Below are 24,490 nucleotides of genomic sequence, written 5' to 3'. Positions count from 1 at the left end.
TCATCCTTGCGAACCGGCTGCGCACCGGCTTGCGTTTCCACCCGATTGAACCAGAGGAACCAAGGATTTTGAGTTTCCGTTCCGAACCAACTTTTACGGTTCGGAACCAACTCGGTTTTCGGTGGAAAAGCTCACCTCTGGTTTATCCCATAGGCCGGGAGAAAGAACCCAAACCGGTTCTTTGCCGGTTGAAAAGCACCCAAAGTGGGGTCCTTGGTGCGGTTCCAGGGGGTCCCCAGCAAAAGTAGTTAACACAGCATCACAATAATTTTAACCACGCATTGCAAGCTTGTACGCATCTGCTATTTAAAAAAATATATATACAGTATATATTTTTGAACATTTTGTAACACAAATCCTTCCTTCTGGGGTCCCTGGCACAAAACATTTTCAAATGGTGGTCTGCTGCAAAAATTCATATAATTTTGTCCTTGATATGAAAAAGGTTTGTCTACTGGAATAGACTAGTCACTAGATGTACAAATACAGTACATCTAGTTGAGCCTATAGCGATCATGCAGTCTTGTGAAGTGTGTAGGAAAGCATTCACGTGTGCAGGGTTTGATTTGTGAAGGGAGAGGAGGGAAAGGGAGGTGGGGCTTAAGTGTTTATGGTCGTAGATGTTAATGATGAAAAGTATTCATCATTATCTGTATTCACACAATCAAAACAAAAACACAGAGGGCACGTTGTATATCATTTCATTAAAACGATGCTATTCTCTTGCCTCCCTCCAGCGGAGCGCAAGCCGCCGTTGTTCAACATGAACGCCATGAGTGCCTTATATCACATCGCCCAGAACGACTCCCCCACGCTGCAGTCCATCGAGTGGTGAGTTAAAAGAAGCGCTCCTCCCAAACGGGACCTGATGTTTTTTTTCCTCTAAACCAGAATAATGTCAACTAGAAAGATGCAATTGGAAATTGCAAATGTGGTTGCCGTGGTCCCCTTTCAAGTCAATGGGGAAAATGAATTCACTAATATTTTAATGGCCATATATGGAGATCTCTGTGTCAGTCCATGTCCCTTTCATGCCCATATATGGAGATGTCAATATTAAGCCCATATCTTGGAATGGCCATATATGGAAATATACGGTGTCATTCTCATGTGGTCTATATGGACATACTCTGCCAGTCTATGATGTCAGACATGATGATGTGAGACATCAAATCCATATCTGGTAAAAGTTTATTTTTAATTAAAGTAAATGGTGGAAATTAATTCACAAATACATTTATATAAATTAAACTATAAAATAGCATGCATGTGTGTCCCGATGAAGCCGGTCAATTTGAAATATGGCAAAAGTACCACCAAAATTGTGGGAGGAATTCCACTGCAAAAAAAAAGTTTACTTGGGAGGTGGAAGATGGAATAAAGTCAGACAAGTACAAGTCGGACAAGTTTTTATTAGTGTGTCACTGGCTAATTTTGGAGAGTTGCGTGTCAAAAGGACAGTACAGGCCTCTCCATACTTCGACCGAAATGTTCGGTGAGTTGTGTTTTCCGATGTGCAAATTTCCGAACTCTCGTTCGGTCCAATGCTTTTCAGAAGTCCCGAGGGATATAATTTTATGGTAGAAAAGGACCTTTTAACTGAAAACGGCCTTTGGAGAATGAGCCTAAAGGCTAATTCAGACAGCTGTAGTTTTTCAAAGCAACATTCTCAATGCTTACATTATGCTCCGTTGTACAACGGTATTACACAGTGAAAATAGTCAACCTACAAACTACCGGTATGCTATCATCTCCTCACAAATCTTTGGTTTGAACTAGGCTTAATGACTTGAGTAAAAAGTCCAAAAGATAAGGATTATTCGTTATTTCACAAAATGAAAGCGTCTCAATTCACTGATGCAATACATGAGGTTGTCTGTGAACGCACACCAATCTAAGCCGAGCAGAGTTAAGCCATCCCTAATCTGTGTGACCTTTGAACTCGGGCAATAGGCCTTGTGTGAAATCACTCAAGTCTCTTACGTAAGGGGTCGCATGCTCAAACGGGTACTGTTGAGAAAGAGTCACATCCCTCGATCTGCAGTTACGTCTCCTCTCCAGACCCTGCTGCCAGCAGTGCAAGTAAACATTCCACTCCTATCACGAAACTATACGCCGCAAGTTAGCACCCTCCATACAAGCAAGAACATGCTGTACCTCACTATCTCACTCCATGCTACAGTAGCTATAATCTAGGCTACTACCCCGTTTATCCACATACAATTTCTATTTTAATTCATAACCACTATTATACTGCACTTGACAAATGGTGGAAATAGCCAGTCAACGAGCTCAGAATGGTTCCCAAACATTGCAATTTGTAGATTAGAAATTCTTTGCAAATGTTGCATTTTTTTTAAGGTTTTTGACATTATTTTGCCTTTGCCCAAAATAGGTATAAAATGCTCGATTGTTACCAATACAAATAACACTTTTAGATTTATTTTGTGAATATGAAAGAAAATGTGTATTTGAAATTTTTTACTTGAACATTTTACATACTTCAGTACTATATCCAGTTCTATAGGTTACCATATAGAAACTGACCCCATGATAACTAGCACATAATTTCTTGTACACACACACACACACACACACACACACACACACACACACACACACACACACACACACACACACACACACACACACACACACACACACATACACACACACACACACACACCTTTACTTCAAACTAGCTAGCACATAACATTTCCTTATGCACATATACAGGTCCACAGTATATTCCACAAAGACGTGAGATTTTGGCTGTGGTGGCACACAAAGGATAGCCTAGAGGAACTACAGTATATGGAGGATTACAGATGCAGAGAGATGCTGATTAGTCAAATTGGCGAATATATTTTTACGCACTGGGAGAGAAGCACATAATGAACCAGTGTGTCTATCATTCCTCCCTTCCTCTCACACTGCTGCTCACTTTTTGGCGCCTGAGATGTTGATGTCAATCATCAATTAACCACACAAACCCCTATTCTGGGCACGGCATTGAAGTCCAGCATTCTCTGAAAATAGTAGATCTACAAGCTCACATTGCTTGTAGATTTGGTGTAGGGAACAAAGGAGGGGACCACGTATAGTCCCCTGGAGGACCCTGGTCAACAAGTACATAGAGTTAAGTGATTTACCCATCCTCCACCGTTCCACTCATTCTATGCTCCTGTGTATCAAAGTTATTATTGTCCACTAAAACTAAATGCCAAAATAAAACAAACCTTTTAGTTACCTAAAAACAATAACTAACTGATACTATAGTATTGTTTGTTTACAAAACGAAGACAAACTGGAGCCATAGCAAAGATTTCCTCAGTTTGCATCATTTTCAATATGTTTCATTGTAGTATTTTACATTTTGTTTTTAATGTTGTGATGACGTTTTGTTGACTTTTTATTACACAATACTTTTTGCGTACCCCATATTACAATAAAAAATCACACCCGTGTGAACTGAGCGGTGGTTTACTGTACTCTACTGTACCTAACTGTACTGTACTGTACATATTCTGTGTTCTATATCTATGAATTCTATGTGTTCTAGATCTATGAATTCTGTCGCCCCCCCCCCCAGGCTAGTCTCAACAGCACCCTCTTACCCCCCCCCCCCCCCACCCCCCTCCCCCACCCCCCTCCCCCCTGTGTGTGTGTGTGTGTGTGTGTGTGTGTGTGTGTGTGTGTGTGTGTGTGTGTGTGTGTGTGTGTGTGTGTGTGTGTGTGTGTGTGTGTGTGTGTGTGTGTGTGTGTGTGTGTGTGTGTGTGTGTGTGTGTGTGTGTGTGTGTGTGTGTGTGTGTGTGTGTGCCTGGCCTGGCCTGAAAACAGCGCCCCTCCCTTAACATGTGTGGTTATAAAAGGTACTGTAGGTTACATACAGACAGACAGACAGACAGACAGACACGGACGGAGACAGACATACCCACACACACGGCCACGTATAGGAGCGTTGTGACCACCGCTCAAAAACCTAAACTAACCATGAAACTAATACAAAACCAAACTAAAACTAAGCCTTTTCAAAAGAAATAACGAAAAATGCTAAACTGTAATAACCTTGATGTGTACTTGATGGCAAGTCTATACTGTGGCCATGTGAAGGTTAATGAGTAGTGAATTGTTGTCCACCTAGAAATTGCCACATACGAGCCCATTTCTATGCTCTCAAACAGTTAAATGAACACTAAGTAGGTGTGTATTATGGAAGGAGTTGCATCCAACCTAGGTTTCCTGTACAGGCATGTGGTTGCATGTTAGCCTTACTGCAAGCGTCAGACTCTATCACACACTTCGTTTTGCCCACCAACAGGGGGTGGTGATGTGCGGACTGAATTATCATCAGGCTAGTTGCATGTGGCACTCTTAGTGATTTCATTATACCCTGAAGGTGAACCCTAACTTAACGTTTACTGTATACAATGTCAACTTAAATGTGGTTTAAGTTGTTAAAATAAGTGTTAAATACTGTAGCTCTGTAAGTAACTGTTGCTATAGACTAGAGTGTTTGTTCAGTAACTGAGGTCTCCATGTCTCTCTCACTAGTAAACAAAATAAGTTTTCAGGCTGGGATGCACATTTTATCCAATCAGGAGAGAGAACTCACACAGGATAGACGATACACAAGTGAAATTGGAAGTGAGTGGGGGAAGAAAGTGTTTATTAATCTTCTCAGAGCATTCTCATTTGGGCAAGTGTTTGATAGCAGCGATTGTATCCTAGCCCTCGCTACTACGCGTGTTGTGAAATTGGGTTTGTCAGATTGTTGCCCAGCCCTGATGCTCAAGTGAGCGTGTGCGTGTGCGTGTGCGTGTGCGTGTGCGTGTGCGTGTGCGTGTGCGCGTGTGCGTGTGCGTGTGCGTGTGCGTGTGCGTGTGTGTGTGTGTGTGTGTGTGTGTGTGTGTGTGTGTGTGTGTGTGTGTGTGTGTGTGTGCGTGCACGCGTGCGTGTGCAGTCGTGCACGTGTGTGTGGGGTGGTGCAGGGTCGTGGTATTTTTGGAGGAACTCCAGGGGCCCGCGGCATCGGCAGCATCCTACCAGATGAGACTAGTAGAGACATTAGCCCCATGGAGCTGCTGGAGTGCCATGTCGCACGCGTGCACACACACACACACACACACACACACACACACACACACACACACACACACACACACACACACACACACACACACACAGTGCCTCAGTGTAGTCAGGCTTACTATACTGTGACCTGGCTGGAAGCACACCCGCTGCCCTTGCATAGTCTACTGGAGGATTATTTTAAAAAGAACGTCCACTGTATATTGTCTTTAGACATGGATACTGTATCATCTATACTCTGTCTATTTCTTTTGGAGGATCTGGTCTCAATGCAAACACTCTTATGTTGTCTGTTATCAGCGCGTCTCCGGAGCAGAGTCACTGGCGCTGTGTGTCACGGCTCCACTGGCCTATATTTACATTGCTCCACATATTTACATAATCTATATATGGTTCATAGTCGAGTGTGCGGAGAGATTACCTTGGTTTGCTCTGGTTTAATTCATTGATACTATAAACATATCCCGACAACAGCACCACTTAAATAGATTACTCATCGCGTAAAGCGGCTGCTTTACCATAAGTGGGGTTGGCTGTTGCTGCTGTATAGCTGGATTGTTAGTCTAGTGTCTGATAAACAGAAACGGAAACAAATGCGTCTGTGTTTCATAGAACGGACTTGCCTTGTTGGTTAGCTGTGGTTGAAGCATATGTGAAAGGTACGCTAGACTTAAAGATGGGGTGCCGTGATCCCCCCCCCAAAAAAATAAAATAAATAAATAATCATCAGGTATTATTATGATTATACTTTGAGGAAGACTTTTCTAAAAAAGTGTACAGAAAGTGTTCAAATTATGTTTTTATGTGGCCACAACCACCTGCTCATTAACTATGCCTGGTTTTCAGGTGAGTGGTGACCCAGCTGTTGTTAGCCACACCCACAGCTGCAGTTGAATGGTAAAGGGGAGGGGATGATATTATGATGTCATTATATCAGTGTATTTCAACTGGACCTTTTGACTCTGAGGCTTTCATCTTTCAGAAAATAACCAAAAATACACAGGGAAGGCATATTATATCCACATCTGGGGGTCTATTGGAGTAATGTTAACTCCATAGACACATACAAAACAGAAAAAGTACAACAAATATGGCACCACCTCTTTTAAGAGTCTAAAAAACTAGCAGCCCCTAGAGGTTGTGTTGATCCTTGCCAAACGAGTGTTGCCGGACTTCAATCCATCCTTCAATAAAAGTGGACATTTTGGCCTTAGGGTGTCACTAGAGGAAGAGTCCTTTTGTCCAGCTTAAACGACCAAACAGGTCTGTGCATTTTTTTGGTCAACGTTTTGGTTGGCGTTTGCCCAGCGCTCACCCAGCCCAAGTGGGTGAGTCACTTTCGGGCAATCTGTCCAATATATTTTGAGATGTCTGTCCGTTTATCTGGAAACATTTACACTATAGAGAAAAGACCATGGTGTCATCCTCCAGGGACCATGAAGGTGCACAGCAAATTAAAATGTCAATCCAGGCAGTAGTTATCGGAGGCGGACATACGGACATTCTTAGAACCCCGTCACTAGCAGGGTTTAAGAACTGTCGGTTTAATTACTGTGATGTCACACACTCTTTTCTCCTTTCTCCATCCTTCTGCCCCTTCCACCAAATGTCTCCCGTTGCAGGTCTGACCCCTTCCGGAGCTTTGTCGACTACTGCCTACTGAAAATTCCTCAGGACAGACCCTCGTCGGGGGAGCTGCTGCGAGTGAGTACACTTCCTCTTTAATCCCTTTGAGCTGTGACCTCACTTCCTGTTCTCGGTCAGTCCTCGGAGCTACATGTGGATGAGTCACTCTCTCTCTCCCACCCCACCCACCCACGGCTCGCTGACGTGTGAACACACACACAGATCCCTCCACAAACAGGAACCAAACACCCCACAGGGAATAGGTTGTTCTGTCTATCTCGTTCTCGCTGTCTTTATCTCTGCCAGGAGATTATGTTTTTGCTTCCGTCCGTCCGTCAGTCCCTCCATCCATCCATCTGTCCGTCCCTCCGTCTGTCCGCCAGTGAGCAGCCGATCGCCAGCATCGCTGGCTGATCTACGTGAAACTCTGCACTCACACTTTCAGTAGGCCAAGGAAGAACCTCTTTCAAATTGGCCTCATGGTAGAGCTATAACAGGCTGATCTACTCTTTGGCCTATACTGTAACTTGTGAACTGTAGGTCGTACAGTAAAAAAAATCACACCCGTGTGAACTGAGCGGTGGAGTCTGTGCGCGCGCGTGTGTGTGTGTGTGTGTGTGCGTGCGTGCGTGCGTGTGTGTGAGTGTGCCTTGCCTGTTCTGGCCTGGCCTGAACAACAGCGCCCCTCCCTTAACATGTGTGGTCAAAAAAGGTACTACACCACAGGCTTGAGGCTACATACAGACCCACCCACCCACATACATACATACATACATACATACATACATACATACATACAAACAAACATACATACCTACACACACGGCCAAGCTATGGAGACGGTGTGACCACCGCTCAAAAAACATACTCCTTTCTTTCCACTTGCATGGATAACAAACCTGGCCTGTTAAGAGATCTGCGCTCCGAGGAGGAACATGACACAAATGGAGATGGTTCCTCTTTGACAGTGGTGGAAGAAGTACTCTGCTTTCTTACTCGAGTAAAAGTAGCAATACTACAATATAGAAGTACTCTGTTACAAGTAAACGCTGTTTAAGTAAACGGACAAAATTCAAATTTGACTCGAGTAAAAGTACAAAAGTATTGGCATCAAAATATGCTTACAGTACCAAAGTAGCATATAACTAAAGCTTTCAAATAATTGTAGTGGAGTACAATATGAGATGTAGTGGAGTAGAATTATAAAGTATTGGAGGAAAATAACACAGTGTGAAGTGAGCGGTGCTTTTTATTAATTCATTTCATTAAGCGTCCCGCAAAGCTTGGCCAATGAGCCAAGTGTGGGACATAAATACGTACACACAAACAGACAAAACCAGATATCGGAGCGGTTAGCACCGCTCAAAACTTAAATACTCAAGTAAAGTAAAAGTACCTCAGAATGGTACTTCACAATACTTGAGTAAATGTACTTTCCCACCGCTGGTCTTTGAAAACAAACAAATCACTGTGGCCAATTATCAGCCTTATCTCACATAGCATCCTGTCCTGCCGACAAACGATGGTAATCTGTGCGTGGTCGTTGTATTTCTGCGTAACTGAGGGGTTGATCTTTTTGTTTGCGTGACCCTCAGGTAATCCTTTTGGCCTCTTAAGAGTTTTACATTCTAGGGAATCACGCTCTGGCTAGCCCACCAGAAACCTTCCTTTGGATAGAGGCAGTGGTGGCATCCACACTTGCCCGGCAGAGGGAGAAGGGGCTCAGACAGAGATATCCAGTTAAGGGGGCCGAGTTAGGGCCACGGGGGTAGCTTTTTCCCTGCTAGGATCTGCGGCAGGGGATATGAATCCACTCCCTCTAACATCCGTTCGACCCAAATCCTGTCTGGAAACCCATTAAAGGGAGTTAAATACCAAACAGACCTTGGGATCAGTGTCAAGGGGGTCTTCGCTGTGGGGGGGTGGGGGTGGCACACTCATTAATACCCCACTTTCACTTGTCAGACACACACACACACACACACACACACACACAGACACACACACCCCTCCAAGCTCTTTAAGGGGAAATCGGGTCACTAATCTGTCCGTGATCTATCACTGTTCTCGCTTTGCGTTGCGTTTCATTCTCTCTCTCTCTCTCTCTCTCTCTCTCTCTCTCTCTCTCTCTCTCTCTCTCTCTCTCTCCACCTTATCCAAAAAGAAAACACGTTTATAAAGTCCTACACTCCCACAGAATGGCAAGACCCAAGCTGAATCAACCCGCCCCCCCACTGGCAAGAGCTACTAATGATGCTGTAGACATGAAGTCAGGGTTTAGGATTGCATGGGAATAACCCTCCTCCTTGTATTGGGGGGGGGGGGGGGTTGTTTGATTTCCTCCTTTTTTTAGTTTTTTTTTAATCCCAGAGATAACTTGTCTCTCTCCCAGCTCAGAGGTTGATGGGACGGAAGCGTCCAGCAGTAGCAGCAGCAGCTGCCCGCTCCACCCACTCGTCCCCCGTCAGAAAACGGGACAAAGCGCAACGACAGCTCGTCTCTATTTTCAGAATGTGATGTCATCCCTCGGGCCCCCTTCTTCTTTTAAGTCACAATTTTACACTCCCGTCGTTACAGACTCTTGCGCCGGGCATATAGGCGATTTACGAGCTCAAAGCGTGTCGCACCGCGGCTGCGTTGTGAGCTTGTAGATTGTCTGTTTCCGGGCACGGGACACCGACATGCGATGGAAGTATAAATCAGGCCCATTACGGCAGCATCTGTCAGACTCTGTGTGGGGAGAATGGATTTAAATAGACTTAAAAGAGATGGATATTCTTTCTTATATTCTACAATTTTAGTTTGTCCATCCCATCCATGCCTTTCTGTCTCGGGCATGCATGCATTTCAACCACAGGGCCATTTTAGCCGATAGATATTTCATGAATGAGTGTGCAGGTGTGCATGCGCCTGCGCTTATGGCATGTGTGTGGAGAGAGGGGGGAGGGGGTGGGGGGCATGGATTACATGTGTCTAGTGTTACTACAGGATGTGAGAAACGGCAGGGCTTCCACTAGGCTGAGCAACCTGCTCATGGCGCCCTCTAGTGACCACTGGAATTGTGGCACTCAAGTGCAAACTGAGTTTCTTATTATGCTATGAATGAACTTTATGGGTGATACTGTACGTCGTCGGTTATCAAAGTTGGGGTCCGGGGATCTGCTAGGGGTCCTTGTGGAGGTTCCAGGCGGTTCCCCTGCAAAATAAGTTAATATAGCATAAAGATCAGTGTAACCAGTTCAACCCTACACCATTGACTGATTGATTGAATACTTTATTAGCAGTTTGCAAAAAAAAAAGAAGAAATACAAGGTCAATACAAGGTCTGCCAAGAGGATTTAAACCCAAGAAAGCCTATGGCATGTTTCCATTGGGGTCCTTTGTACTCAATTCATATAATTCATTCGAATATCGAAACCATGATGCTAATGTCACCAACAACAAAACATTGTGTATCGATCGATGCCATTTGAACAAAGTCTTGTTTAACTCTCCGACCTCTCTCTCTCTCTCTCTCTCTCTCTCTCGCTGTACCCAGCATGACTTTGTGCGTCGGGAGCGTCCGCCGCGGGTCCTCATCGACCTCATCCAGAGGACCAAGGATGCGGTGCGAGAGCTGGACAACCTGCAGTACCGCAAGATGAAGAAGATCCTCTACCAGGAGAAGCACAACGGCCCCATGGGGGAGAGCCAGGAGGAGGAGGAGGTGAGGATCAGTCAGGAGGAGGAGGAGGTGGAGGTGAGGATCAGGGATGATTTCGTTGACCGCAACTATGACGTAAAGTATTCGTCGACTACCTTTTATCACCGACGAAAACTGAATAAAAACGAAATAAAAACTAAGCTATGATGACTAAAACTAAGACTACTGTATGTATATTGACAATTTCATCAATAAATGAAAACAAGACTAAAATGTTACGGAGGGATTACTGAAGAAGAGATCCGCTAGAACTAAAAGTGTGTCACGGCCTGCCGAAATACATTTTAGGCGACTAAATTAACTGTAGATTTAGTCGACTAAAATTGTTTGGTATTTAGTCAACTAAAACTAGAGTTTATTCGAAAGACTATGACTAAAGCTAAATCCAAATATAATTATTTTGAGAGGTTGTGGCCTGAAAAGGTTGAGAACCTGTGCGATATTCAGAAAAAAAAAAAAAAAAAAAATATTGATGCAACTCTATTTTGCATTGGTTCTCAAAGTTAGGTCCATGGACTCTCTGTGTTAGGTCTGTAACTCTTAAGTCTTACACTCTCAGAGTTATGGTGGTCCTTGAAATGGAACAAAGAACCACCAGTATTGTAATTGCTTAGCACATGTAAAGTCCATATACCAACTGCGGTTCCCGGAAACGGTTCTGGAGACAATTCCAGGTTCCCCGGATCCCAAACCTCTTCACCCCTGTGGTCTTCAAATGTCCCTGACACAAACCCTTTTTTCCGTGTCCCTCCCAGGACAGCGAGGCGGCCAGCTGTAAGATGAACAGCCTGGGCAGCAACCACTCCATCCCCAGCACGTCAGTCAGCACGGGCAGCCAGAGCAGCAGCGTCAACAGCATGCAAGAGGTGCTGGACGACAGCTGCTCCGACATATGTGCGCACCACCAGGACTACGACATCACCCTGGACTCCTCCTCCCCGCACCCCAAAAAGGTAGAGAGAGAGACCAGGGTGTGTGTGTGTGTGTGTACTTGTGTTACTGTGAGGTCCAAATGTCCAGTTACACACTGGTGTAAAGTAAGTGCATTTACTTAAGTACTGTACTTACAGTAAGTGCAATTTTGAGGTATTTGTACTTTCGTCGAGTATTTCCAATTTGCAATACTTTAACTTCTACTCCCCTACTTGTCGGATCCAAATATTGTACTTTTACTCCACTACAATTATTTGAAACTTTTAGTTACTAGTTACTTTGCAGATATAAATTATAATATTATACTTTTACTTAAGTAACAAATGTGAGTAGCCTACTTTTTCCAACACTGCAGGTACGTACATAGAGGTTATGTTTATGGGTTACGGTAGGACTTATGCCATATTATAACTTAGTTGTATGCCAGTGTCACTTGGCAGATCTACAAACTCTCATCGCAGTGTGAGCTCTAGAGCTTGTAGAGCACCTATTTTTGGCTTTAATTTAAGGGTTAAAATGTTATGAATTGGCATTAATGAAAATAACGTCCTAAAACGTTGGAAGTCCTCACTGTGTAGTAGTACAATACAAGTGTATGTGACTGTGTGTGCGTGTACAGTGTGGACGAGGACGGACGAAAGACAAAAGAGAGCCAGCTCTTCTCACTGCTAATGGACACATGGACAGGTTTCTGGTAGACATACAGTACAGATCGGCAGATTCCAATTGTAGATTTCTGGTCTAGATTTAAAAGTGCTTTTAAATCTAGACCAGAAATCTGCCAGACACACTGGTAAGGATGCCAGTAAGAGCGGCCTTTCAAACGGACAGTTTCAGTGAGACAATGCCCACCCATCCCAACACTCCCCTCCTAAGAAAAAAAAAACTTGATGTGTGTCAACATCAGCTGACGGGCTGTCGCTCGTCTCCGATTGTCTCCTACCCACCCTGTTTCCTCACCCCGCAGTAGGCAAATACCTAAATCCATGTGCAATTACTGCCGTTGCCCTCAGCATTCATGCAGGACAATTATATCCTATCTTAGGCTTAGGCTATAACAGAATCAGACTCTGTAGACACTAGACTGCTTTCAGTCTAGTGATGAAAGAGCATTCTGTGACTATAAAGCCACTGGTTCAATGCTCAATGTAAAGCACAATTCACGCTTGGAGCGACAAGAAAGTTCTGGTGTTTAAGCCAAAAAATAAATAAAAGAAATCCCAAGACAAAAATGTATTTTCAGACCATGTCTGGGGTGTTTCACTGAAGTTCTGAACTGCCTTCACTGAAGTGTGTAACTAACTAATAGGCCTGTATGAGCTATGGGATATCTGAATTTCCCCTTGGGGATCAATAAAGTATCTACAGTATCTATCTATCTACGGTATGTTCATTCCTACCTACATTCCTACCGTAGGTGGTATAACATGCAATTCAAATCCGATCTGTCCGGGTCTGGCCATTCTGACACTGAAGCCTGACACTTATACTTTGTCGAGCGACAGTGTCAATCACCAGAAATTATAAAACAAACTATAAGCTCACAACGCGACGCAATGTGTGAGTTTGTAGTTCGGCTACATTCCTCACATTATGTTGTTGTCCTTACATTATCACAGCAAACGAATGCAGATTGGGCGACAATGTCTGACACTCAATACACAAATCCAATCCGATGACCATTTGTAAATAACAGTGTGGACAGTCTGTCCTAAAGAGTGTGTTTGAGGGACACATGACAATTGCCTGCAGTCTGCACAAAGCATTAGAGTGAGAACGGTGTGTGTTGGACTAATGTGAGTTCACCCACTGGCATCTACAAAAGATACAAAGCTACAAAGTGAAGCAGCATATCTGTAGCCGGGTTGCTGTTGAAGTGTTGATCAACACACTTGTTGGTGTCAAGCAGAGGTCTGCTGAGCAAGAAAAATACAAAAGAAAATATTGTTTTTGTAAATTAATGCCCTACCTGATCATACTACAGTGTCACACAAAAGTTGCCTTTTGCTATTTTTGAATTTGAACCCTGAAAAGCAACAGTTTTGGACATAATGAGGTTTCCACCCGACAAGAGACGATATAAAGGAAAATATAAAGCTATGGGGTTAAAAAAAGATAAACAAAACATGGAACTGGCTGACAGAAATAATTTGTTTCACTCCCCGTGACAAGCTGGAATCGTGTGAAGAGAGAAGGCGAGTGGAAATGGTTAAACATCACTTGGTCGTTTTGTAGCTTTGTAGCTGCAGTTGGAGTGAGCACAACTTGGACAGTACAGTATAGCTTTACAGATTATCTAGCAGCTATAAATGTTGGGCGTCGCTTCGTATCTTCATGTCGCCGCTGGCTTCCATTTGTAACTGCCAGCATGAACGAACGCAGCACACTGGAAGCAGTGCACACACTGTTTCTACAAACATCCGGCGCGTTACTGTGTTTTCAAGAACACGTGTAAACGCCTGTGCCTCAAGTTGAAACACATACACACACACACGCACTCTCTCTCTCCTGCTCACCACATCAAGTCACTTCACTGACACACAATCACACCAGAATAACAAAGGCGCTTATCAGATGTCTTGTGTTTGCAAACGCACACACACACACACACACACACACACACACACACACACACACACACACACACACACACACACACACACACACACACACACACACACACACACACTCTCTCTCTCTCTATCTCTATCGGGAATATCCGGCGTGTGTTAAAAAGCAGCAGGTTATGGCTGTCATTTTCTTTTTGTCTTGTGACATGAGTCTGAATAACTACGTCGCGCACACTGTGTCAGCTGCCGTCTGCGTTTGTATACGGAACAAGAGGAAATGACATGCACGTAGTTTTAAGACGGCAGTGAAGCCACTCACATTGGTCTCCCGGGCTCATGAGCTCATCAGCCGTTTCAAGAATGCCGGGTAGAGTCCGGCTTGGCCAGGTGGTCAGGCCAACAAGAACAATCAGTGTTCTTGGGTAAGAAGAACATGCAGGCATTGGATTGTGTCCATGTCTCTGCACTAGTGACCCCCTTCCAAAGAGCTTGCTTTGTTCCCTATGGAGACATAAAGAGTCTACTCAAATCATTGGCTTAGGAATTTGTCAAAAACTAAAACATTTCCATGAATTCAAGTCTACATGGGGTGAGTAATTGACTATGACTAAAGTAAAAAGTCTCCATTCACTCTATCGTGTCCATGGATTAAAATGGCGGATCAGTTTGTTTACTTTCGGTCGCAAATCTAAAATCCTAACCGCGGCTGATCGTCACGGCCCAGCGTTTTTTCTGCGTTCTTGGAAGTAGATTCCGAAATAAAGCAGCTTCTTTGCATCAGCAATGAATGGAAGCCTAGGGAGATGATGCTGGCAGCCGAGTTGCATCATGCGATATGTAGTGCTTTCGCTCACCAGCGGGCACAGCGTCATCTGTTTACCTGGTAACCATGGTAACCAGGTAACACGTCCCTGGACGAGATAACGGGGCCGTGGTGCCGCACCGCCATGAATCTTATCACGTTCCTGGACGAGAAGTGTTAAAGGCTAGGCTATTCAAAAATCTACAAACAAAATCTACAAGGTCACACAATGTGTCGCGATGTGATGCATGGCGAGCTTGTAGACCTGCCATATTCGGGGGGGGGGGGGGGGGAATGAAAAACTGTGGACATTTTTTGAATAATCTTGAAAAACTTTGTGTTTCAGGAACACCACTATAACTGGGACGATGGGGTTCACAGGGACCACCGGCCAGAACTGAGACCAGTCTCCTCGGACAAGAGCAGCCAGGCTCACAACTACAAGAACCAAAGTCGCTTCGCCACCATCAAGTCTGCCTCACTGGTCAGTTTGAAAGATCACCTCTCAGGAATACAAATGTAGGGCAGCAATTACTGTCTAGCGTATTTTAAATCTAAATTATATATTTTTATATCAAACAAATCAATTCAAAAGAAAATACAAATGAGATTGTTCATAATCATCTAAATTGAGACTGATTAACCACTTAGCTATATACAGTACGTATACAGTACTTTAGCATCGCTTTGTGAGAGTTGTCCCACGATAGATTTTATTCAAATCTTTTATTTTTTTTATCAATTAAATCCATTAGTTTGTCTAACTGGTGCACTGCAAAGATGACATAAACATTGTAATTTCTAAGGCAGCCAAACACTTTTACGACAAATTATACTTTGGTTGCGTTTTATTTTGCCACACAGGACTTTTTTGACAGAGCACTTTAATAAATCTCTGTTTGGCGCAGTGAATTTAAAAGGGTAAATACGATAGAGAGAGAGAGTGAGAGTCGAAAGTGGTTCTTCCAGCGAGTGGCGAGATTGTTCACAGGCTGTCGATACTTTTTTCCGCCACACTCTTCAGACTTGCTCTCTGTGTGAGCGCTGCCTGTGGCTGTGACAGCAGCGGCAGTGAAGGCTAGTGGTGATGTAATGTCTCGCCGCGCCAAAGAGCCGACAAAGGATCCACAACGGATGAAAACATCGGCGGTGGAGGGTGTATGATTACATTTTCAAGTGTGTGTCTGCGCTTCCGTTCCCTGTTCCTCTGAACAGTCAAATCCCTGATGCTGATTTATCCGTTCGTAACTCTGAGAATGTACAAATGCTGTGACAGCTTGTGCTCTTTTACTCTTCCATCACCTGTTCATTAAAGTCTCTCCCTTTGTATTTATTTCTCATCTTTAATCTTCCCACATCTCTTCTCTTCTCTTCTCTTCCCACATCTCTTCCCACATCTCTTCTCTTCTCTTCTCTTCTCTTCTCTTCTCTTCTCTTCTCTTCTCATTTTCTCTTCTCATTTTCTCTTCTCTTCTCTTCTCTCTCATCTCTTACCTCATCCTCTCCTTCATTCACCCATCGTCTTTATCCCCCCCCCACACACACACACACACACACACACACATACTTCCTCTCCAGCAGTTGCTAATACATCATTCTCAGGTCCTACTCCATGTTCTATGTTGTGAGTTGAAGGGGAAGGGATCTCTCTCTTGTCTGTTGTCATGGTTACGGGCTCCTGTAAGCAGCCTAGTAGTTGTAATGCGCGCGCGTGTGTGTGCACGTGTGTTTGTGCGCTCACATGTGTGTTTCCACACATGTGTGTGCGTGCGTACAATACATGTGTGTCCTCCCACGACCCAACGTCTTATGAGTCAATTCTTTGTTGTCTTAAACCAGGTATTAGACAAACTGAGAGGGGACGTACGCGCGCGTGTGTGTGTGTGTGTGTGTGTGTGTGCGTGCATGCACCTATCCTCCTGGGTTCACTATTGATGACTGCCAATTGCCTTTATCAGTACGCACACAATTGATATACTGTAGGATGTTAGCGATCTTAGCATTAGCGTACCATCACTTGTAATAATCAGCAAAACCAGTGTCCTACCCTGGAAAACTACTATATTTTCATAGCAGCAGTTCTCAACAGCTATATCAGATGTCCTTTTGAGAACATCAGGAAGTGTTCTTTGCGTATGGACAATGGTGAGGGCTTTGCAGAGGACTTTCTGTCATTCACCAAGGCTGTTTATACGACGCCGTCACAAGATAGATCGTTTGTAGATCGTCACAAATAGACGATCTACAAGCTCACAATGGGTTGCGTCGCAAAACACATTGCGAGCCTGTAGATTGTCCGTTTTCGGCAGGCGACAGAAAGTATCAATCAGGTCTGTTTATATGTGGAGGAGGCGGCTGTATACTGGCTCTCCAACCATGTGACACCTTCTCTCCTCTCCCGCCCGCCCGCTCGCCCAGCGCCAAACGCATGACATCATCGCCTTCCCGCTGAACACAGAGAGCCGTCCCCAGATTGGCCTCGGCTCACTGAGACTGGAATGAGCAGGTAGATGGAGGGAGAGAGAGAGTAGAGAGTGAGTGAGAGAGAGAGACGAACAAGGAGATGGAGAGAGAACGTAGTGAGTGAGAGACGAAAAAAGGAGGGAGAGAGAGACCAACATGAAGGGAGGGGGAGAGGAGACGGATGCAGGGAGAGAGATGTGTGTGTGTTTGGGTGGTGGGGAACAAAGGTGCCAGGACGATAGAGAGGTAGAAGAAGAAAGGCTGAGGAGATTGAGACGGCAGAGTGGCATCCTCCTTTCGATTACACCATAATTATCCAGAGAGACTTAACAAGTATCTAGTCAGTAAACGGATTAAAATAAATAACATTAACAGAGTGCACAGCGCAGCTAAACAATGCAGCATCTGTCTATTGAACATGCTATCTCAATAACATTCTGTACATTTGAAACCATAAGGTAATCAGTGCACCTTGCATCTGTCTAAATCACATTGGTCAATGAAAGAATCAGATGGTGGTCAGCAAAGATTGAAGGGAAAGAGAGAGGAGGACCTGGAGGCGGAGAGCGCCATCTGGAGGAGAGAGAGAGAGGTGGGTGAGGGAGAGAGAGAGAAGGAGTGATGTCCTCGAAACATTTCAGCCTCAGTGTAATATTCAAGTTATTACACTTGGTTTTTCAACCAAGTGATCTTATTTTGGTTCCATTTGTACACTCTCAGAGTTAACACAGAGGATTTCATAGTGTAGATTAGAGTCCCAGAGTAAAAAAAACAAAACAGCATCACAACCAGGGGTCATCAATATGTCTGTATACTGACAAATGTGGCAAGACTTGTCCTTGTCTGTGGCACATTCTAGATTTTCTTTTTCTTTTTCCATAAACAAGGATCCATGTGGTTCCATTTGCACACTCTGAGTTGCAGACCTGTAATGGTCATTCAGGGCTAGCTCTATATGTATTTCTGGTAATGTTATTGTCCGCTCATGTCCATGTCCGTGCCAAAAATAGGATTTTTACAAGAACGTCCACCACAAATTAGCATGGCGATGACCCCTGAACACAACAATCATAAATGGTGGTGTAATGCCAATAAAACCGGTTGTCCTTGACATAAAAAAGCAGTCGTTCCCTGGGTTTTGTAACTACCCCACTACACCTACCTACCTCCACCCCCCCAAAAAAAATCGAAATAAAAGCTGGAATTCATGGAGTCCTTCTGGGACAGTTGAGATGTCAAATCTCAGAGAGGCTGTCATTTTAACAGATCCCCTCCGGAGTCCCTAACGGACAGAGGAGGATGCAGCGTGCGTGCGCGTGTGTGTGTGTGCGTGTGTGTGTGTGTGCGCGCGCGTGCGTGCGTGCGTGTGCGTGCGTGTGTGTGCGCATCCACAGGAAACACAGAGTAGAAGTAACGGGCACAAAATAGGTTTCTGCTTCCTGTGTTTAGACTGATGATTTTACCAGGACGTTGCTGTCGCCTGTCGGGCAGAAACCTCCCATCTCCATATTTAATCTCTTTATGTTTAGTTTTGATTTTGTAAGTGTATGCCCAACTTTGTCATGCAACAATGTCGCTACAAAAGTGGCAAAAATAAACAATCTACAAGCTCACGTTGCGCGTTGTGAGCTTGTAGATTTGCTATTTTTGCTATTTCTGTTTTTTTTTTTTTTTTTTTAAGTGAAAGTGGTTAAGTCTCACCGTTGGTTTTATACATTTTAATAAATAGTTGGCCCGTGGAGATTGAGATATTTGTATTGTTCAAAAATATTTCAGTATACCGGTATTCAAAATATTTCTAAAATGTTCTTGTAGATGAAAGTGAAAGAGATTTTGTTGCTATATATACACATTTTAAGGGAACTCCCCCTCAAGGGCCTCTTGGAGTCCCCGGACCCCACTTTGACTATTGCAAAGTGACTAAATGCTTAAAAAATGCTTTCTGTGGACACAGCCCCTAACATTAGTTTTTTTTAGAGCTGTTTCCCTGTGAAGTGAAAGTTTTAATAAGGTTAATTTAAGTTAAGTGAAGTTATGTAAAGCATGCAGCATCAACACAAGGATTCCAGATGCGGCAAACATCTCTTTAGAGAGTTAATTAATTGTCTCCCCCCCCAAGAAAAAACAAAAAAACAAAAAACACATCAGGTGTTCCTCGCAGCTGCGCGTTTCTTTCAGTTAAAAGCACCTCGACCAGGCCAAAGGGAGAGCGACCGCTCTCTAATTAATCAGTTTCAGCCGCTCGCTTGCTCGCCCACTAATCTCCCTATAGGGCGCTCGCCGTTGGCTCGTGCCAAAATATCATGATCCTCTGCCTTTGCACTCTCTGATCCCTGTGTGAAAGGGTCCGTCACATCACATGACGTGACTTGGCCCTTTGTGGCAGCGGGTGCCGTGGCAGCGAAGCAAGTGACTGGGATTGGGAGCGGCGCTCTTACAGTAGGGGTATTGATTCAGCACCAGCCAGATTAAAGTGGGGGAGGCCCGCCTCTCCACTCTCCATCTCTCCTCTCCTCCCCGGCCCAGACCCCCCCTTACCTATCAATTTTTCTCTCTTCCCCCCCACAATAATTGTCAAGTTTTGATTTACCCATTTGGTTACATTTGTGCCCTCTTGGAGTTACAAATGGATAAATTGCTTAGATCTTACACTTATCAGAGTTGAATCAACACTTTTCTTTTGCTGCGTACCCCATACCTCTCTCTCCCATTTTCTCTCTCTCTCTCTCTCTCTCTCTCTCTCTCCCCCTCTATTCCTTTCTTCCACCGCAACCCCACCCCCTCCCATTCCCAACATCTCTCACTTCTTTCTCAATGAGGTATTCATGTGACCCACCTGCTGTCCGCCGCTTAGCTGTTAGCCGCACTAAAAGGCCGTCTCTGTGTTGGTGTTGGCCCGTGGAGCCGGCCTGCCTCATTCGCAGTTCACACGGGCTGCCTCTGCCACCGCCTGCCCAGGGCGTGCAACCAGGGGGGGGAGTGCGGTGGGGGTCGTCCTATAGGGTTGGACTCGGGGCAGCATCGGCGCTCAGAGGGGTGGGGGTCCGGGGGGGCATTGGCGGCTGTGGGGGTCTGTCAGGCATAGGATGCGCCGCACAAGGGTTCTGGATGCTGGCGAGCTTGGTTAACGTCGCCACCATGTTTGGCCTACGGAGCTCGGGCGGGAGTTATGAGAAGATGCGGAGCGAGTATTACCTGGACGTGGAGAACCCTTTCTGTCCTCAGGTTGGTGCACGGGGGGGGAGATTTCGTTGGGAAAGTTGGGGAGTAGCTCGAGTTGGTGCCGGTGGTTTTGCTTCATGTATGGGGAGGGTGTTGTGAAAGTCATTTAGAAGTTAGCCGTATAAATGATATTTGGTTCCCCTCACTTCATTTGTCTTTGAATTTCCTTGATTGCTTTGTGGACGCCTGAGCTCTGTCATCTGTGGTTTGTGCGTGCGTGTGTGTGTGTGTGTGTGTGTGTGTGTGTGTGTGTGCATGCGTGCGTGCACTCGCTATTCAGATGAAAGGGCTTTTGTTGGGGCTGCGGTGGTAACCTCATCCAAACAGGGAGCTGAGGGACTTCAGTATTGCTTTTCAAGGTCTCTTTCTTTATCTCCCCAGGCCAGCTGAAACGTGCTTCTTGCTTGTCGTGCTGATTTCGAGCGATTTCTATTTATCAAGATCAAGGAGGAGACGTTATAGCTTTAAATACATTTCCCGCTTTTCACTCCCTGTCAGAAATAGCTGGCCTGGATTCAACGATTGATAATGAACTTGTGGAAAAAAGGACAGCTGACAAACCGAAGGGAACTGCGTGCATGTTCTCAGTAGCTATTTTGCTGTGCCATCTCAATGCGTACCATATTCATGTTAAACACAAGTGACGCCGCTGAGCCTTCTGAAAAGGCCAAGCAAATATCCCATGTGTCCCATTTTTTCCTAACCTCGGTCACCTCTCTTGTCCCCCACTGACCACAACACCCCCAATGGGAGTGGTGGTAAAGTAACAAAGTATATTGTGGTATTGCTGCTTTTACTTAAAGGAGTTGTTCACCACTTTTCAACCTGTCTTCATATAATAGGTCCTCACTAATGTTCATGATAAAATATCAAAAAAATGTTCTACTCAGTCCAAGTCTCCTAGGAGAGCTGTGGGAAGTTCAGAATCCATCGTCTTGTGACATCATCATTTTCATTTTTGAAAAAAATATTTAGATTTTTATTATTGCGAGAACAATGGCTTCCACTCTAAAATTGCAACTTTTCAGGAATAGAAAGCCTGCAGTTTCTATAAGCTGGATTGGCAATCGATGATGTCACAAGACGATGGGTTTCTGACCTGCCCAAAACCCTCCTCTGAGGAAAAAAACTAAAAACTAAAAAAATAATATTTATTTACTATTTTTGAGTGAGGACCAATTATATGAACATAGGTTGAAAAGTGGTGGAGTGCCCCTTTAAGTAAAAACCACTGCCAACAGGTGACCGAGCAGGTCCACAAGCATTCTTTTCTCAACGGGCCAGAAAATTAAGGCCCGGCCCTAACTGGGCCCTACGAACAATTACAGAAAACCAGAAAAGGTGTCATTATGCTTAATCTTCAAAGTCACGCATCCAGCAAGCTTTGAATTGAGCCGATTGGACTTTCCATTCCAGAGATTATGGCCAAAACATATTGAAAACTGCCATTTTCGCTTCAGTTTTGGCCATTTTCACTAACAGGCCTCCTACTTGTAACTGAATATATTTGATATTGTCGTATTGTTACTTTGACTTTAACCCATTTAGACCTGGAAAGCCTATACGTTGCCATACCTTTTTAAATCCGGGAAAGCATTTTGGTTGTTGTCAGGCAGAAACCTCCTACAGTAGCTCCCTATTGTTGTGTTACTTCGTAATCATCTTCTTACTTGATCATACTAAACACACAAAAGTAGATGATCCACTAGCTCAAAACATGGCTATCTTTCTTTATTTGAATCCTGAAGAGTAACAGTTTTGGACAATATATAGCAGCATGATAATGTATTTCTTTTTATTTGCTTTTGAATATAAAAAAAAAGAAAGCCTTTTATTGAAAGGACAGGAAATGGGGAGAGAGATGGGGAGTGACACGCTACAAACGAGGTCGGCTGGCATTGCAGCCTAGGGTGCCCGGACCACCACGCCGCTGGCCCGGGGCCCTAAATGTGTTTTTCAAGTAAAACATCTGACTAACTTCTTTCCATGGTTCCGACAGGTGACCAAACAGATCCACGAGCATGAGCAGGAGAACGAGCTGCGTGAGCAGATGTCGGGCTATAAGCGCATGCGGCGGCAGCACCAGAAGCAGCTGATCGCCCTGGAGAACAAGCTGAAGGCGGAGATGGACGAGCACCGCCTCAAGCTGCAGAAGGAGGTGGAGACGCAGGCCAACAACGCCTACATCGAGCTGGAGAAGCTGGCCAAGAGGCACGCAGCGCACGCCGACAAGGAGGTGAGAGGAGATGGCCGACCACCCCAAATCCATATGACCCCGCATCTGAAAATGTTTTGTAGCAGGGATACCCAGAAGAGAATCTGTGTGTGTTATATGTAACCTTAACTGCTGTGTGACTCTGGGTGACTGAATTTCCCCCTTGGAATAATAAAGGTATCTATCTATATTATATATAAAAAGAGAACGGTGTGAAGTTCGCTTGAGCCGAATCAGCGCAGTTCGAGTTGCGTTCCTTTCCGATAGGGACAGAATAGTAATGTTTTGGCGAGAGCGTTTGCCCCAACTGCCACTCAATGTGGCTACTGGCCAATCACAGCGTGTCCTTGCACAAGCATACTGGCCAATCACAGCGCGCGCCCATGCACAAGCGGTATAGGTTTAGGGATGACGCGGCTCAGTTGGTTGGGGATTGTATAGTCGGGACTCGGGAGTGTTAATATTTTACACGTCATAGAATGAAGTATAAAATAGCTGCGATTCTTTTTCCATGTCAACTCTTTGAAAAGGTTTGCCTGTAATGGCATGCCCAAAATAGGGATGTCAGGTTATAAATGGACTGTTCGGAGGTGAGGAGAAGAGAATTCAGAGGGACATGATGTTCATTAAAACGCTCTTACTGTATAGCAGGCAAATGGAATGTATGCTCATTATACTGTGCTTGGAAAGTGGTGTTTTCAAATCTCAGCCACTGGCGATTGCCAAGACCGGGCCTTCATTCCACACCCCAGAGAGAGAGAGAGAGAGAATAAAAGTTGAAGCTAATGATCATGACGCTTTGCATTTTCTCACTGTCGGGTGGAAACCTTGTATGTCATAAAAAAAATTACCTTTCCGGAAATGGAGAAAAAAGAGCCTTTGATCCAGTGTAGTTATTATTTAATCACAAGCTCTTGTTAATACTGTTCATTGTTTCAGTATTTACAAAACCATACGGACATAATTTTCACAGAAATAGTGAAAATAGCTTGTCTGAGATGAGATTGTAGTAGGGCATACATTTAGGGGGGGGGGGGGGGAACATAAAAAGTTGAAATTATGTAAATGCAAGGTTTCAGCCCGACAGCAAATATTTGGAGTTTCTCCAGTCGTCATGAAGCACAACGCTGTAAGGAACGTTTGGATTGGGACCATCCTGCTGCCACCCAGTGCTGCCAAGATAAAATACAAGGGCTTAAAAAAAAAGTGTCACACGCAGGGTCGCTCAGATTAGTACGTACAGTGGCACGCCATGGAGGAGCATGCATGCATGCCACCCAGGGATATAGTGTCATGTCTTCATGTACACCAGTGGTTCTCACCCTGTGGGCCGTGGCCCTCTGGAGGGCTGTGGGGTAGGTGTTTTGCAGGTGGGCCCCAAAATAATTGCCAAAACACAAGATCTTAACGATTTTAATGATATATATTGTCGCTGTTGGTCAGAAACCGCTTACAGTATCTCCATATTCGAATGTTTTGTGTTTTTCCCAAATTAACGGCCCTATAGTACTTAAAGGAGCTATAGTCAACTTTTTCTTGAAAAACGGATGCTAAAATAAAAATAATGTTTCGAAAATATTTTATAAAAAAATAAGCTTCATATATGTGTTTCTATTGAAAAATGACCACGAAAAGCGTAACATAATGATAAAATAATCATTTTGGCCATTGTCAGAACGACACTTTGTTTACATCCTAGTCTATAGACTAGGATGTAAACAAAGTGTCGGCCCTACAATGAAAAAGTTGACTATAGCTCCTTTAATATGTACTGTAGGCCCTATCATACTACAGCATTTCACAAAAGCATCTAAAGTAGCAGATCCACAAGCATTTTGAGCTTGTAGATCTGCTACTTTTGTAC

General features: G+C 44.4%; 1 protein-coding gene across 4 annotated transcripts in view; it reads left to right on the top strand.

Moving 5' to 3' along the window:
* taok3a (TAO kinase 3a) overlaps positions 1-24,490 on the top strand; it is a 99,889-nt gene that overhangs the window by 58,960 nt on the left and 16,439 nt on the right. For 2 of the 4 annotated variants that reach the window (XM_080738046.1, XM_080738047.1), the window contains exons 10-15: positions 738-831; positions 6,715-6,796; positions 10,257-10,457; positions 11,177-11,374; positions 15,073-15,210; positions 22,411-22,647. In XM_080738046.1, the coding sequence (XP_080594172.1) occupies positions 738-831; positions 6,715-6,796; positions 10,257-10,457; positions 11,177-11,374; positions 15,073-15,210; positions 22,411-22,647 (950 nt within the window). The remainder of the gene's footprint in view (positions 1-737; positions 832-6,714; positions 6,797-10,256; positions 10,458-11,176; positions 11,375-15,072; positions 15,211-22,410; positions 22,648-24,490) is intronic. The other 2 variants (XM_080738049.1, XM_080738048.1) reach the window with 2 other exon arrangements.

This window comes from Nannobrachium achirus, assembly GCF_963921795.1.
Source record: "Nannobrachium achirus genome assembly, chromosome: 12".
Taxonomy (NCBI): domain Eukaryota; kingdom Metazoa; phylum Chordata; class Actinopteri; order Myctophiformes; family Myctophidae; genus Nannobrachium; species Nannobrachium achirus.
The sequence above is the reverse complement of the archived record's forward strand: the minus strand, read 5'-3'. Positions and strand labels throughout refer to the sequence as shown.